Source organism: Apis cerana, linkage group LG7, assembly GCF_029169275.1.
Source record: "Apis cerana isolate GH-2021 linkage group LG7, AcerK_1.0, whole genome shotgun sequence".
Lineage (NCBI taxonomy): Eukaryota > Metazoa > Arthropoda > Insecta > Hymenoptera > Apidae > Apis > Apis cerana.
In genome coordinates, this window is record NC_083858.1 from 9,249,918 (window position 1) to 9,265,942 (window position 16,025).

Genomic DNA, 16,025 nt, shown 5'->3' on the forward strand with positions numbered 1-16,025 from the left:
ACTGGCCCACCTATCCAACACCTTTCGCCTGATTAGTTAACCGGCATGCGACTCGGACGAGCCTTCCTTCTCCGACTTCCTGTCTTCTTCGACTTTTCTTCATTCACCGCGTTCGTTTCAACGAGTTTTTTCTTTCTCCTTACAACGATACGCGTTGCAAAGGTGCGCTCAGAGAACGAATATCGAATTTGAAGATACCCGTGTAGAAAGACAGAGAGAAAGAAAGAGAGAGAGAGACGGAGGAAGCAAGATCGATTACTCGGTATCGATATAGAAGTTTTAAAAGGTACTCGATCGCACTCGTGATATCGTTCGCGTGGAAGACGAGTGGAAATGGTCGGTCGCCGGTCAGACGGATGACGAGGAGAGGAGATACGACAGAAGACAGAGGGAAATTAAAGGCGTTCTTCGAAATTTCGCGGTTAAGTGGCCCCGTTTGGGGGGGTGAAACGAGGTGGACATAGGCGCGGAGAGGAGGGAAAGAAGCGCATAGAATAGTAGGAGAGGCGGGGAAGCGGAGGAGGGTGGTTGGGAAAGGAGTAGGGATGACGAGGGGATCCTGGACGAACGGGAACCCGTGGTGGTTACGGTACTGTGCGAGTCGGGCCGAGCGCAAACGGATCGCGGGGTGAGCCGTCGCTCGGCATACGTCGAACTGGGTGCCCCGCGTTGGGGCGTCTCCTGCCATCGAGCATCGGTGTCGTGCAGTCGATCGGGGGACGACCACCGCCTTCTTCGAAGCCAGCGTTAGTTCCGGGCCGTGTCGGACTGGATTGTAACGGGACGGTGACGGTCCCGCCTGCTCACCCGTTCTTAATTCCCCACCGGTGTGTCAGCGCAGCCACGGCGACGACGATGAGACTACGACGATGGTACTCGTGGTAGCGCGACCACAGTGCGTCGTGGCCAGTGCGGGCGTCGGCATCGTCGTCGGTTGTGCACGCGATCGGACGAGCAAGGAGATGGTGTCCCCGGATCGTTCGGAGGAAAGTGACTTGGTTGCTAACGCTATTACTGTCAGTGCCGCGTCCGCGTACAACGTCCTCGACGTCGTCCACGTAGCCGCTGCCTTCGCCGCCGCCGCCGCCGCCGCCGCCAGCGTCGTCCTCGCCGTCACCGCTGCCGTTACTATCGCTGCCGTCACCACCGCTACCGCCACCGTCAACGCTCCCGTGACTGCCACCGCCAGTCCCGCCACTGCCAATACTGCCGTTTTCGACGCTACGAGCATCGTTGCTCTCTCTGCCAACCAGGCTTCCAGTGCGACTCGTCACACGGTCTAACATCCCTAACAATCCCAAACGGTGAGTGCCCCATTCGATTCTCTCTCTTTTCTTTCTTTCTTTCCTTTTGCCACTCCAGACCCAACCCAGCTTCCTAGCTCTCCTTCTTTTCCTCGAGGTGCGCTTGTCCTTTCCCACGGGAGAAGAACGTACGCGTTCGAACGAAAGAGATATATATATATATATATAGACAGAGAGAGAGAGAGACGGGGAATGGGAATAAAGTATGCGGACGGAAATCGAGGCAAAAGAAGAGAAAGAGAGAGTGCGAATGCTGTGTGTTGTATGTGCGAGGAGGAGGAGAAGGAGGTGGAGTAAGTGAGAGAGAGAGAGAGAGAGAGAGAGAGAGAGAGAGAGAGAGAGAGAGAGGGAGAGAGAGAGAGAGATGGGTGGGAGAGAGACAGACAGAGAAAGAACGTCACACGAAAGGGTGGTTGGTGGGAGGTGGATGATGATCAAGGATAAAAGGGAAGGAAGAAGCGCGAACGGCATAAAAGATTTTATTCATCCCTCGGCATCCCGTGCACGCGATTAGAATAGGATTTCTCGTTCCGTGTTATACGTCGTGCCCCGGCGACTCGACTCCACATAACCTCCGTCAATCGATAATACAAGACGACGGCACCCGCGGCGCTCGGCAAGATCGGCCTAGGAACGAACACGGCCCGCGTTCCTGGGTCGAGCTGTGCCCTATCGATGAATGTTGTCGATACTCTACCCTCTCTCTCTCTCTCTCTTTCCCCTTAGAATCCCTATCCATTGTCTATTATTCGCTCGATCGAGACGGGAGGAGGAGGAGGAGGATAGCGTCTCGGATGCAACCGAGAGCGGTTTCTTTCCTCCGTTTGGTCGGGCGGTGAACGCGTCCCTCCCTTCACCCTCGAATGTCAAGATCCAGGATACATCCCCGTTGCTTTGTGACACGGCCTCAACCTCGCCCATGTTAATTGGCGAGGATCGATTTTCTTCGAAACGATTACACGGCCTCGCGGCCTCACGGTCGTTCGATCGCTCGTTCAGGATCCCGGTTTCCCGTAAACGTCGAAGCAAACCGGTTGTTACTTGGAAAAGTTTCGTCCGCTGGTGAACTGGTTGCCGTGGCGAAAGGCGATCGTGTACGGTATCGCGTCGAGGCATCGCCGAGGCACTCCTCGATAGTGGAGATAACGAAGATGAAGAATAGAGGAAGAAAATGTCTAAAATACCACGCACCCCCTCACCTTTCGAATTCGCCATTTGCGTGCCGGAACGTAATAAAACGCGTTTTTGATCACCGTGCAAAATGCGCGAATGCGCCGTCAGCATATATATATCTCTCTTTCTCTCTCTCTATATATATATATATATATTCACATATTATATATATAACGGGCTGCACGAAGCGGATGAATGAATGCTGTGAATAAAAGTAAGTAGGTTAACGAGAACGAGATCGTGCGTTCCGAAAAACGCGATCTCCCCGTTTCGTTTTTTCTCGCCCACGATACTTCCGCCTCTCTTTCCTCGAATCGTTCTTTTCAAATCGTTGTACGGAAGAGGAGCCGATTCGAAAAGGGAATCCGTGCTCTTGTTCCCCGAGAGGACGGAATTCTGTGTCTGGCTCGTTTCGGATTGTTAAATCGAATTCGTAAACGAATCGAAGCCTCGCCACTCGAGACCTGGTAACTTGGGCACCAACTTGCGTAACTTTCCTCCGATCCTTCCGCATACTGCGACCGTAAACTGCGCCCTATTGTCGTATTGTTATCTACACGCGAGCTATAATACACCCGGGCCGGAGGAATAATCATACGTATCTAGTTTCTGGCTCGAATCAATGTTTGCAATTGTGGACTACTTGGAAATGCACGGGCCTCCGTGGAAGCGTTTTATACATAGTGGCACGAAATCGGTGAAAAAAGAACGCCTCCACCGGTTTCAACTTCTTTTCCCATTATTAGATAACGATCGCCTATGCAAGACGCATACCTTCCTTTCCTCCGTTTTTTTTTTCGAATCGTGCTTCACGCATTTATGCAGATCTCTCATAACGATCGATGTCTCTCGAGCGCACGAGTTTCTCTTCTCGCTTCTCGAGTTCTTGATTTAATGATTTTTCTAATATGTCATAACTGATAAAAAGCGTACGCATTTTCTCCTCTTGCTCCTTTCATATCTCATCTGGGTAACTACGTATTTGCAAGTGAAAGTCGAAAGTAAGTAGAGAAATGATATTTATTTAATGTGAACGTAGATCTATCGAAATACGATCAATTGGCAATCGTTTTTCGTTATTAATTTGTATTTTTCTTTTCTCAATGAATTCTCAATATAACATTGCAACATAAATGCAAGATTCATTGAGTGAATATTTTATCTTCAGGATAAGCAATATATTTTTTCAAAATTACTTTTGACTTGAGCCATAATATATTTTCCTATCGTTATGAGATTGCTTTTAACAATGTCATGTTGCGACAAAACTAATGCATTCGTGCGTCATTGGGTTCGGAGTTGCGCTATAGAATCGGAATTATTCCGAACAGGTTACGCAAAACAAGGATCATTATTCATGATACTGCAAAAGTTAAATTTTTATAGAAATACAAGTGTTCTTCTTTTTCTTTTTCAACAAAATATACACGTTTATTCTTGTCATTTTCCTCTTGCAGAAATAAATATTCTAATCTTCCGTTAAATATTCCAAAAAATCAAGCACGCGACAACGATATTTTTAATTTTCACGAGGCTCATAATGACTCGTGACAGAATAATAAAATATATACTATCTCTTGCTTTTTTTTTCACCGATAAAAGCTCGCGTAATATGCGCATATGTACATGATCGTGATACATGCACAGGTAAAGTGCATATTCCTTACATATGCATATGCATATTCGAACGCATATAATATACAAGAACCGCTTTCAGTGCGCTAAGTGCACGGAGCACACATGACAAAGTGTATGTATTTTCCTAATTAATTTAAGGTAACATCCCCACCTTTCAAGAGCGGAATAATATCTTCTATCTGATTTCATCGAGAAAAAAATCGTGATAAAGATGTGTAAAATGCGATTCGAACAATCGACGATATATAAAATACTATAATCGATATATACACACTATAATTTTTATTGCTGTGTTTTGTAAATTTAATCGAAAAGATTCTAATCATAGAATTTATTGTTAATAATGTTTTATTGCTGTGTTTTTGAAACTCTGAAAAAAATCTTAATCGTAGAATTCATTATTACTAAGGAAATACAAATAAAATTTCAAGATACATCTCGTACTCGGTTGCATCGAATCGAAGAAAATATCGTGACGAGATTAGAAAGCGGATTAACTATCGTCGATCAATCGTAAAATCCAATAATCGATATTTTATTGCTGTGTTTTCTCAAGAAAAAATTCTTAAGATAATAAAGAAAGAGATAAAATTTCCTATTATTGGAAATTATTCATTTGAATAATATAATCACGATGTTGGAATGTTGGAATGTTTTGAACGAACATCAATCATATCGTTGGATATTTCGTTTGATAATAAATCTCGTTTTTCAACGAGATCTCTGGAAATTTAAGAAGTTGTCGGTGGATTTAAGAAGTTTAGAATTCACGGAAGAAGCGTTGCTTGACGAGCGTACGCTCATGACCTACTTCTCTTTCACGTTTACTTCATCGATTACACGTATATATTTTTTTTTCTTTTTTTTTTGAAACTAAACTCCGTGGCCACGATCGTCCATCTCTGTGCTTTCGACCAATCCTTGTTCCGTCACAACCGAAATTGTAACCCGCATTTCTACGTTATGGTCGCACAATGCGACATTTTAGCAATTTAGCGAAGCGAAATTGAACTTTGCGAGAGAGAGAATTACAGTTTATGCAAAGGGCAAAAAATTATTTCCCACAAATGGTACATATCAGATCGTTCAGAATAATTGTCAGAATTAATTTTTTAAATTAGAAGATTTGATATTCTAATAATAGTTGTTTTTTTTAATTAAATTAAAAATTTAATTTTAGAAACGGTGGAAATTATAAACAAACTTTTAGCTTGCAAATTTTTCTTTGAAGGTTGGATTATTTTTAAATAAAAAATAAGAGCGTGCATTTTTTTCCTTGAAAATTTTTTTGTAAAATAAGTCTGTTTTTTTACAAAAATAGAATAAGATTTTTAAAATTAATGCCGTAATTGTTGTATATATAATTATATAAGAAATTATAGGACTCGTTTAATTATTTCAAATTTTTATGATGAAAAATAAATACTCATACTACTTCTTGAAATTATTCATGAAAAAAAAAACCATGAATTAATTTTACTTCATATTACGTCATTTGAAGTAAGGTAATTAATTTTTTAAAACTCTATTTATATTTTATTTTTCTCTGTAGAGTTGTTTTCTTTTATAATATCGTCACATCTGGCAAATTAATATATTATTTCTGGGATTCTAGAATATTTTTAATTAACTTGAACAAAAATTATATATATATCGATAATTACTTCCATTTGTGCTTGTGTATGTTTACATTTTATTCCTTCCAATTGTTTTTCATCAACATTCACACGAATAATACGCTTTTTATCAATATAAAAATTAACAGAAAAATTCGTAAAAATAAAGACTATTATTGTCCTGTTAGATTGCTAAAATATACCGTGAATACATCGTTGCACCTGGTGCATACATCTTGGCAATCAGGAGATCGGCCATTGGCAACGCGAAGCAAAAAGGATTTACATATATTGCGAAAACGACGATTACGTATAGCAATATATATGTATATATGTATGTGTACGTATATACACATGCAGGTATAAAAGATAATATATATTTCCCAAAGGACCTGTTGGCGACATGCCAATCCTAGATGTATCCTCGCGTCGTCGTCTTCATCGCAATGCCGACGCTTTATGGCGCAGAAATGAGAAAAGCCTGGCCTCTAGCGTTTCGCGGGAATGCATCTCATTGATCCATTTAAATCACAAGCATCCGGAGACGTATGTATGTCATCGTGAATGTTAGATATCACTAGATATTCGATATTTTCGTAGGATCGGTCTAGTTTTTCAACAATCTCGACTTGATCTCGGCTTTAAAGCCGATATCGTTGAAAAGAACGTGGATTTGCTTTTTATTCGTCGAGATTGATACGAGAGAAGAGTTACACCAGTGTAAATATTGCCTCGTACGATGAATTATTTGTCATTTTTATTGTACCGGTTCAGACAGAGATTTTCTAAAACTATCGTACTATAAATGATATCAATATGTACGAAACTATATACGATATACATTTGTAGGTTGTTATTCATCGAAAGAATTTTGTATTATTACGTATAATTTTACTCAATACGTGTTTGTTCGCATCTATAATTTTTTTTCTTAAAGTTCTAGATTTTTCTTAGACTCGAGAAACACTCGATAACTTGTTTTAACGTTGGAATTTATTTTTGTTTAAAGAAATTATAGATTCACGTATTTCTTTAATAGCATAATAATATTGAATATTTATTATTTGAATATCCTTTTCTTTGTTTCATAAATAAAAATGAAAATTTCTTCAATAATTTACCTTGAAAATGTTATTATTTTAAAAATATCAATATATTATTATTAAATTAAATTAAAATACAAAAAAGTGTAAATATTGAGTAAATAAGAGATTAATATTTTTTCTATCTGAAAAGAATCATCTAAATTAGAATTTCGAGTTAAATTTAATACGATTATAAAAAAAAAGCAACAATCAAGCTGATCTTTGCCCCTATATGATTCACTTTTTCTTTGTTGCATTGTTCACACATTACTCGAATAAAGATAATAAAGAATAATAAATAATTAATAAAAACATTCTTGTTATAACATTATTTTTTATATTTTTTATATTTTTGTTTGATTCATTCCATTGTTATTTTTTAACATGATCTTTTGAATTTAAAAAATTCAAGATACTCTCAAAAAATTAGATAAAGAAATATATATGAAAACATTTTCATGATTATGCGAAAAAGAAGAAAAAACGAAAACGTGTTGTTATCAAATAATAAATTTATGTAATTTTATGTATGGTCTAGAGCATACGACATTTTAGCTTTACTACCAATAAATTTCATATTTTGTTCGACAATGAAAAATATTGCATAACATCATTCTCTATTTCGCATCAAACTTTTTATAACGCATAAATACATATATAGAAACACGCAAAGAATAACCATCTCGAAAGAACCAGGAAATGCGACAAAGTGTGCAAACTTCCCTATTTCTTCATCAACAAGCATCTATCGATCTTTTACGGCAGACATCGAGATAGAAAAAGTATTGGAAAAAGAAACAAGAATAAAGAAAAATTCACGCATTCCATACACTACTAGGTCTCGGTATCGCTGTGTTCAATCTTTCACAGTAGTATGGACAGCCGAGGTAGAAAAGAAGTAACACGAAGAATTCGTATATAAAACTCGTTGCAATACTGGACAATAGAACAGACGTGTAACAGACATGTTGAGAACAATGACGGATAGATTTACTCGACAGATGGAACAAGGACAGTGAACGAAAGCGATCAGACAGAGAAACAAGTACAAGAAGGGAGGGGAGAAAGTCTTTGGATTTCGTTTAATCTTCAACGCGAAATACGGAATGAGTACGCGTCAGTAGCACGACATTCGTCGAGTGAACAGTATCGTTATTTTTCGTTCGGTGTCCAATATACATTTAATGTTCTTGTTCTAGTTCTCTGTAAATATATATAGTTTGTGTATTAAGAATGCTATAAACTTTACCGATCGCAACTTCAACGAGAAAGTAGATATAGTTCAGATTTTCGATAGAAGGTGAGCGGTTGAAAGTTGTACGTTGAAAGTACGATGTTCGAGACCGTTCGTTCGAAAGGCTATCGATTTTGACACAGTAATTATCTACGATAGCACAGAGAGGGAAAGTTAAAGGATTTCAGTGACCTTTCATTCAGACTCGTTTTACCGTGCATCCGTTATTGTTGCGTTTCTACGTGCTCATATATGCATATGTAGTACATAGGCATCGATCTCAAATGAGTGAAAAATCGAACATCGTCTTTCCTATATCTTTTAATTATATCATCGTTAGTTTGTTTACTTTCCTCGCGCTATTTATATATCACTTGATAATTCGACCTATAATATATACGTAAATCGTGTTATTCCTTCCTTAGAAATCAATACATCGATTGTGTTAAATTTGTGTTAAGGTGTGATTATAATAGTTTATAATTTTTTATATAAAATCAGTGAATCAAGTAAAAGTGGTATCTTATTTCGTTTTTCTTTACAAAAAGAAAACTGGCAATTAGCAAAATTGCTTCATTATCGCTTGGAGGCAATTTAAAGACGCATTCGATATTGTTGTCAGTTTACAGCGCCACCAAAGAAAACAGCATTCCGTTTACCGGCTGTGAAACGCGTATCACGTGCATTAATTATGAATTTTCATCGAGTTGATTTCATGAAACGATTCGGGAAACCATCGAGTTCTAGGACGACGTACTGTGAGAATTCTGACTCGGTGGCCCGAGAGAGTCGCCAAGCAAGGTCGTATTGGAAATTACACTTGCAGTCTGTAATTATACATTACTCGCTCGTGTTTACAACCGCCTTTGTGCAGAGACGCATTCACGGTTTCTACAGCGAGCATGCTATCCTTTCCCTAGCATTCAGGCAATTTCACCACTCGCATTCTTTTCATTCGTATATACCAGTAACAAACAGGCGCTACAAAAACCGTGGCCGATTAAAGGGGGAATAATTATCGTCAGCTACTTCTCCTTGCTCTTTCCCTTGTTTCATTTCGTCTTCTCGATCCTACTTTGTGTTCAATCTTTCTTCTTTTCATTTCTTTTGTTATTTTCTCATTTTTCTTCTTTTCTTTTTTAGAAACGACAAATGACAAGACGATTTTTCTTTCGCTCCGTTAAAATTGGTCAGGTAAATGGATTGCACAATCTCCACGGAAAATAGTTTGTCGAATAATATAGGGGATTTAAATGTCAATTATCTCACATCAGATAGTTATAATTAATCTTGGTAATATAGATTTGAGAAAAATCTGTTTATTGCCATATTAGAATAAGATTTATTGCGTCGTATAATTTTCTTTTACGATAGATCCTTCTGAATATGTTTTAGCATCTTAAAGACGTTCATTTTAAATTTAAACATCTTACAATCCTTATCTCAATAAACAAAAAAAAAATATGATAAATATAATATAAAATATGATAATAACGATTCAATTACATTTTATTTGTTTGTCTTCTAATATTAAATTTTAAATTCAAGAAAAAATGAAATACTTCTATCAGATGGAATGATATAAGATATTCGAACAGAAACTGATATAATTATTCTGTTAGTAAAATAAAATAAGCAAATATACAAATATATTCATAATTCAAAGAAGGATGATCCCTTCTTTAAACGTATTGATTCATAATATAAACGTAAGATGTTCAAAAGACATTTTGTGTTATTTGAGTATATTGGATGATTTAAATTTTTTATAGCTGGATTTTTTTTAAACAATAAATAGTTTTTCTAACGCATAATTTTTTTTCTTCACAGGTTTACCTAGTGTCACATCGCCGTCTTACAGTGAGTCGGATAAAATTTACGATCAGAAAGGAGGAACGTGGCTCTTCGGAACTCGTGATACGCCAGTGATCGTATTGCGTTAGAAATCCCACTGATTCCTTCGTTTACGTCCGTGTCGTTCGCGTTTTACCTTCACTACCTTTCACGGTCACGTGGTCGAGACATTAGGCGACCTGTTAGAGAAAACAGCGATTGTCTCTGCGCCAAATTGCAGGAATCCCAGAGTGGCGAGTGGTCTCGCGGCTCAAAATCGGGACACGAGAAACGTCGTGGCGTGATAATATCATCGTCGAGCACGATGGCTTGCGAATTCTTTAAGGTGAGTCGAGAAACAATAAATGACGAAAAGAAAAATAATACAAAGAAAAAAAAAATATCGAAACACTTGTCATTATTCATAGTTCGTGCACGTAATCGCTTGCCAATTTAACGGCAGTAATATTTAATAAGCAGCTAATTGTTTTGTAATTGCCGGATTATATACCTCTACCTATTCCTATTTTTCGAGATTACGAGATTACGGTGTTAATTGACCAAGATGAGAGAAGGCTCAATGATTCCGTAATCGTTGCACCAGACCAGATTATGCATAAGGATGTTGCATACTCGTTATGCATATACGTACTATTTATCTCGCTTTTGTATATCATTAAACGCTTCCAAGTGCAGTGCACGACGTTAAATCATCGATTCTGTGTTCTATCGATATTTTATTCACGTTTATAAACAACGAATTATACAGAATGATTCTCGATATTCAAACCTTTGTATGCGACACGATTAAAGGAAAAAAGAAAACGAAAAAAGAAAAATACATATCTCGCCGTATTTAACCGTATTTATATCTTATCGACGTGTGATTTAGCACACAGAGCATCATCGGATCATTATTAATGAAGGGAAAGGAAAAACCTTATTTGCTCAAATCTATGTTATTTCAGATGTGAAATTTCGTATCGGATGCTCGAATTTACTTAATGACAACGAACGATATTAATAATACTCGTTACTGTGGTACTTTAATTGTCGTTGGGAGACGAGCTCATGCATGTAGGAGCCCCGGCTTAATTACTGCAGCACGATCTTGCAGTAACTTGGTAACGTCGTTACCAATTTCACGTGTACATCGGGCGGAATGGAAATTCATAAGCTTCGTTTCGCTCTATGATCGATCGGTCGGAAGTTATTGAAATTTCGAAGAAATTTCTCGTTTATCCCGTTCGATACTTAACGATCCATACCGCGAGCAAAATTTTCATTTCGATTAAATAACGGCAATTTTAATTTTCCTGAATCTCGTACAACACATTTATCCATTTACGTTGGAACGGCTATACGTTTCGCGAGCAACATTCTCTGTCAGCGAGCAAAAAAGTTGCCCCGACTTTCGTGCACGCTCATGATACGTGAGCCGAGTTTGCGTGAATTAATTAGCGTGCCTCCTCGTTCTGGCTACTACGTCAGACTTTCACCGAATTGACACGAGAATCGTTCTGATTAATTTGGAATGAACCAGTTATGGATACTATCCCATGGCGGTCTGACTGCACGTCAAACCGAATCGTCAGGGAACGCGGTAACGTGAGCCAACACGCGTACACGTTCACCGTTGCTTTTCCTATACACGGTCAGCCATGTTTTCTTTGTTTCTTTCCTTCTTCATGTCGTTATATAATTCTATAATTGAATCCGCTTTCTGCGTGGCTGAATTACTATTTGCGCACCCGTAACCACGCTTGTAACGAGGCGTGCCGCATAATAATGATATAAAAAAAAAAAAAAGGCAAAGAAGACAAGAAAATCTAATCGCATTGCAAAACGATTACGATGTATGCAACGTGATCGCAAAGATATTCATTTTTCACGAATAAAAAAAAAAAAAATAAGAACAATAACACACGTTAGGCGCACCACGTACCGTTGCTGTGCAAATCTCTAGACGAAGCTTGCTCCTATCAATCAAATCAATAGAATTATCATAAGATATCGATCACACACGAAAAAAAATAAAAAAATAAATAAAATAACGAAATCAATGAACGAGAAACGACAAAACAAAAAAGAAATTTATCGCTCGTTGCTCTTAGTATTCCTCGGAAACGCAGCATCGGGTGGTGGCCTTTAGTCAACACAGCCGAGGAAGACGTTGAAGGGGACGATGATGTCGATGTTGTATAAATTCTTCTCTCTGTGTCTGTGTCCTGGCGTGTAGCTCAAACGATGGCCGATTCACGCGGCTTCAAGCCAATAAACCAGTTGTGGCAGAGCGCGGCAGTGTCGACGGACCCGGATTCGGAGTGCCTCTACGAAGAGATCTCGGGCCTTTCGGGGTCCCAGGATACGGAACCAGGGCCGGCTGGTGCCGCCGTCGGGGAGGAGGAGGAGGAGGAGGAGGAGGAGGAGGAGGAAGAGGAGGAGGAGGAGGGGAGGGGGAGGGGGAGGGGGAGGCTCGATTTTGGCGCACAGGTCGGCGGTAGCAGCTGGTGGAGGCAGGGGAAAGGGAGCGAGAGAATCGCCTCCGGCGGGCATACCGGCACGACCGGTCGCAAAGCGAGCAAAAGTGTTGGAACTAGCGCGAGATCGCGCAGCAGATCGGCCGATCGGCCATCAAGCGGACGTCAGGACATCATCAGGGTGGAGGAGGAGCAGTATGCCTCACGAAGAAGTTACGTGGAGCCCGGTACAGGCGCCGTACTGCCGCCTCCTGTCACCGGCCTCAAGCTGACCAGGGGGCGTGCAACCAGCACCGTCGCCCGCTATTTGCACTCGGCCTCCACCAACACCGGTCATTATCACCATCATCATCACGGGCTGCACGGACAGTATCCACCCGGCAGCACCGGTAGGCCGACCGGCAGGCATCACCAGCATCATCACCCAAGCCGCGGCTCGTTCAGTAATGAGACGCAGGAAGAGGTACAGGAGGACGATGAAGCCACTCTACGGGAGTTGCTTGTAAGGTACGTTTCCCCGACGTACCCCACGATATATATATATATATATATATCTTTCTCTCTTTTATATATATATATATACTATTATATACCTTTTTTTCTGCGAAAAACACCTCCACGCGTCTTTTTTTTTGGACATTAATTAATTGATATTAATTGACGATAACACGCGGCTCAGTTCACACGACTTTGATTATACTGTCAATATTGTTGCGTACGAATTTCGCGATCGAGCGACACTCTGGAAAGGATATACAGTTTTACGTTTGAAAAGTAATTGGTATACACGATGTACAAGTAATTTGCCGAGGGGACGTTGTCACATGGGCGTCGCCACCGACGTCTTTGAGAATTATCTGGATTGTTTGGATGTACAATCGATCGTTTTTTTTTTTTTCAATTCGTCCATTGTTCGAACCAGATTTATATAAATTTATATATTTAAATATATATATACATATTTCTCTCTCTCTCTCTCTTCTTAATAACGTGATACGTGAGCTTGAGTATATATTTTTGAAAAAAAAAACGTGGAGGATATTCGGATATTCGGTGGAAAACATTCGCGAAAAGAAAGTTTATCAAAATATTGTTAAATTCGATCGTGAACTTTTGAATCTTGGCGAATCCTGCGGGCGACGAATGTCTCGAAACAATCTCTTTATCGTCTAATTTTCTAGTTTAGCGCCTCTCTAGGATCCTGTATTAATATTTCGTAGTGATCTTCTTTTTTAGGCTCTTATTATAGAATTATTATGTAATTACTCTATTCTATTTGTTTCTTCAGCGATTACTATACATATATATATATATATATAAAACGTAGTACAATTACTCTTAGCAATCCTACGTCTAAGCCGTTTTTCCGACCGTAGTTGATCGAACTTTGACAATTTTTCAAATATCGTTCCTTTTTCTTTTTTTTTTCTAAATAAAAAATCTTTCGAAGTAATTTTTAGCTTAGTGCCACGGCAGTTCAGTAGAATAACGTATATAAGCTCTTAAAACTTGCATACCAATTAAGAGAACACTTCTCGCTCTCTATTATTCGCCCTGAAGTACCCGAATCGATAGCACTTACTTATCGATTATAAACTCTCTCGTAGACAAGAATTACTATCCAACGAACCTTTTCCACACAGACATTGTTCTTTTCAATGTCCAACAATCTTTTCGATATTCTCTAAACGCATCCAGGTAATTCCCGGCCTAAGTGGCGGTGCCGTCGTTCCACCCTATGAGTTACGGAGAGAAAAAAACGAAAAAAAAAAAAAAAAGTAGAAAAGAAAGTAGAAAATAGAAAAGAAAGAGAAGAAACGAAAATAAATAAATAAATAAATAAAAGTAGAGAAAAAAAAAAAGGAGAAACGAAACAGGAAAAAAAAAAAAAAGTAAAAGAAACAGACGTTTTCCCTGCTTATCATTTTACATAGACTCTTTATGTATCAGAGAATGCAATGCAAGGCTTTGTGCCGTGCCATTTATCATTTATACATAAATCACACTCGCTCTAGTCCTATTCTTGTACATACTACACACCCTTGGTCATAAACAGTAATATCGAGACACCGATGATACGTTGTTATACGGTTTTTACATGAACTCTTTTTTTTTTTTGGCTGCGGCGCTCGCAGGCTTACCACTGATTGCTCATATTCCATTCGATGTCATGTCACTTTTCTCGGAAGTCAGGTACACAAATAAGTGCGCAAACAGCACTGCGAAACGATAACGGAGAATATCGAAACGGGACAAAGGAAAACAGGCGATAGCGAAATGCGAGTGCACAACGCGGCTACTTTTAGTTTGTGAATCACACAAGCACTCTTGTAATGGTATTACGACCGTTTTCTCACCGATCATTGTCTCAACCACGTTCACCATCTGTGTGTGAAGCACTGTGTGAATAGAATTCACGCGAAAACGAAACGAAAATTGGTTCGTTCGCGATCATCATCGAGACGAACGAAAAAAAAAAAAAACCATCGCATCACGTGCGCAACGTAGACACGTAATAATACACGTTATGTGTTTTCCATGTAAGCCACAACGGCAAGAGATACAATCATATATTTCCTTGGCATCGTCCTAATCGATACACTTCATATATCGTTACCCCGATGTGTGCCATCTTTGTCACTTATTTGTGTGCGTGCCTCCTTGTTATTTATCACTATCATTGAGATCATTGCTAATTTTTGTCAATTATTTTGCCGATCGATCGTTTCGCATTTAAAGTGATGGGGATCCAATTCAAATTGCAAGCTCGCTTGTGGACGCGGGCGACTAGGCAGGGGTGAGTAAGCTGGCGGCGCGTCGCATGGCGATGCGTGAGAAAAAAAATTTTAAAAACCAAAAAAAAAAAAAAATAGTGGAAAATAAAAATTACAAAAAAAAAAAAAAAAAAAGAAAGACGAAATGTCTTCACACGTGACGAACCCGTCCTTGATAGATGTGAATTGGACGTCACGTGGCTAATTCGAGCGAATAATATCATTATATGACATAATTTTGACTGAACCACGACTGTGTTTCCAAACTAGGTAAAGTTTTACAGAGTGAGTGAGATAAGAGGCAGGGGCGGGCGTCGTCGGCCTTTAAACCCCCCGCCACACGTTACCCCTCCACCTTTGGTTGTGGACCCACTTGACAACAAGCTGTGCAATCGTTCAGAGTCAATTGATTGGATTTGGTGGATAATCCAACGTACGTACATATGTCGTGAACAAAGCAAAGAACAAATAGATCTGTGAGAATAAGACGAAATACTGAATCAAGAGGAGTGAGTGGGGAGGCATAGAGGCTACTGTAGTTTCGGAACACAGCCATGGTCTCCCTACCTCCCAGGTACATGGCAACATCATCACTGCTCTCTCTCTCTCTCTATCTCTATCTCTATCTCTATTTCTATCTCTCTATCTGTCTACTTATATTTTCATTTCTTCGCTTATTTTCTCTTTAAACCTTCTTTTTATTATGTCCGTGTACCTTTTGATCCTTCTGAATTAAAAATATTTCTTTCTCTTTCTTTCTTTCGGTTTTCACTTTGTCATCCGGGTCACATACATTCTGTCTCTCTCTCTCTCTCTCTCTCTTTCTCTCCTACCACTACGGCTCATGTGTTCATTCATTTTTCACTATTCACCTGTCACTCGACATGC

General features: G+C 39.3%; 1 protein-coding gene across 44 annotated transcripts in view; it reads left to right on the forward strand.

Moving 5' to 3' along the window:
• The first annotated feature begins 867 nt into the window (after positions 1-867).
• The window catches only part of LOC107999331 (glucose transporter type 1), a 36,251-nt gene continuing 21,093 nt past the window's right edge, over positions 868-16,025 (forward strand). For 14 of the 44 annotated variants that reach the window (XM_062077070.1, XM_062077068.1, XM_062077072.1 and 11 more), the window contains exon 1: positions 12,318-12,870. Coding sequence is in view for 29 of the 44 variants with exons in the window: in XM_062077065.1 (XP_061933049.1) it covers positions 12,131-12,870 (740 nt within the window). In the remaining 15 variants the exon portion in view is untranslated. The other 30 variants (XM_062077084.1, XM_017059079.3, XM_062077091.1 and 27 more) reach the window with 13 other exon arrangements.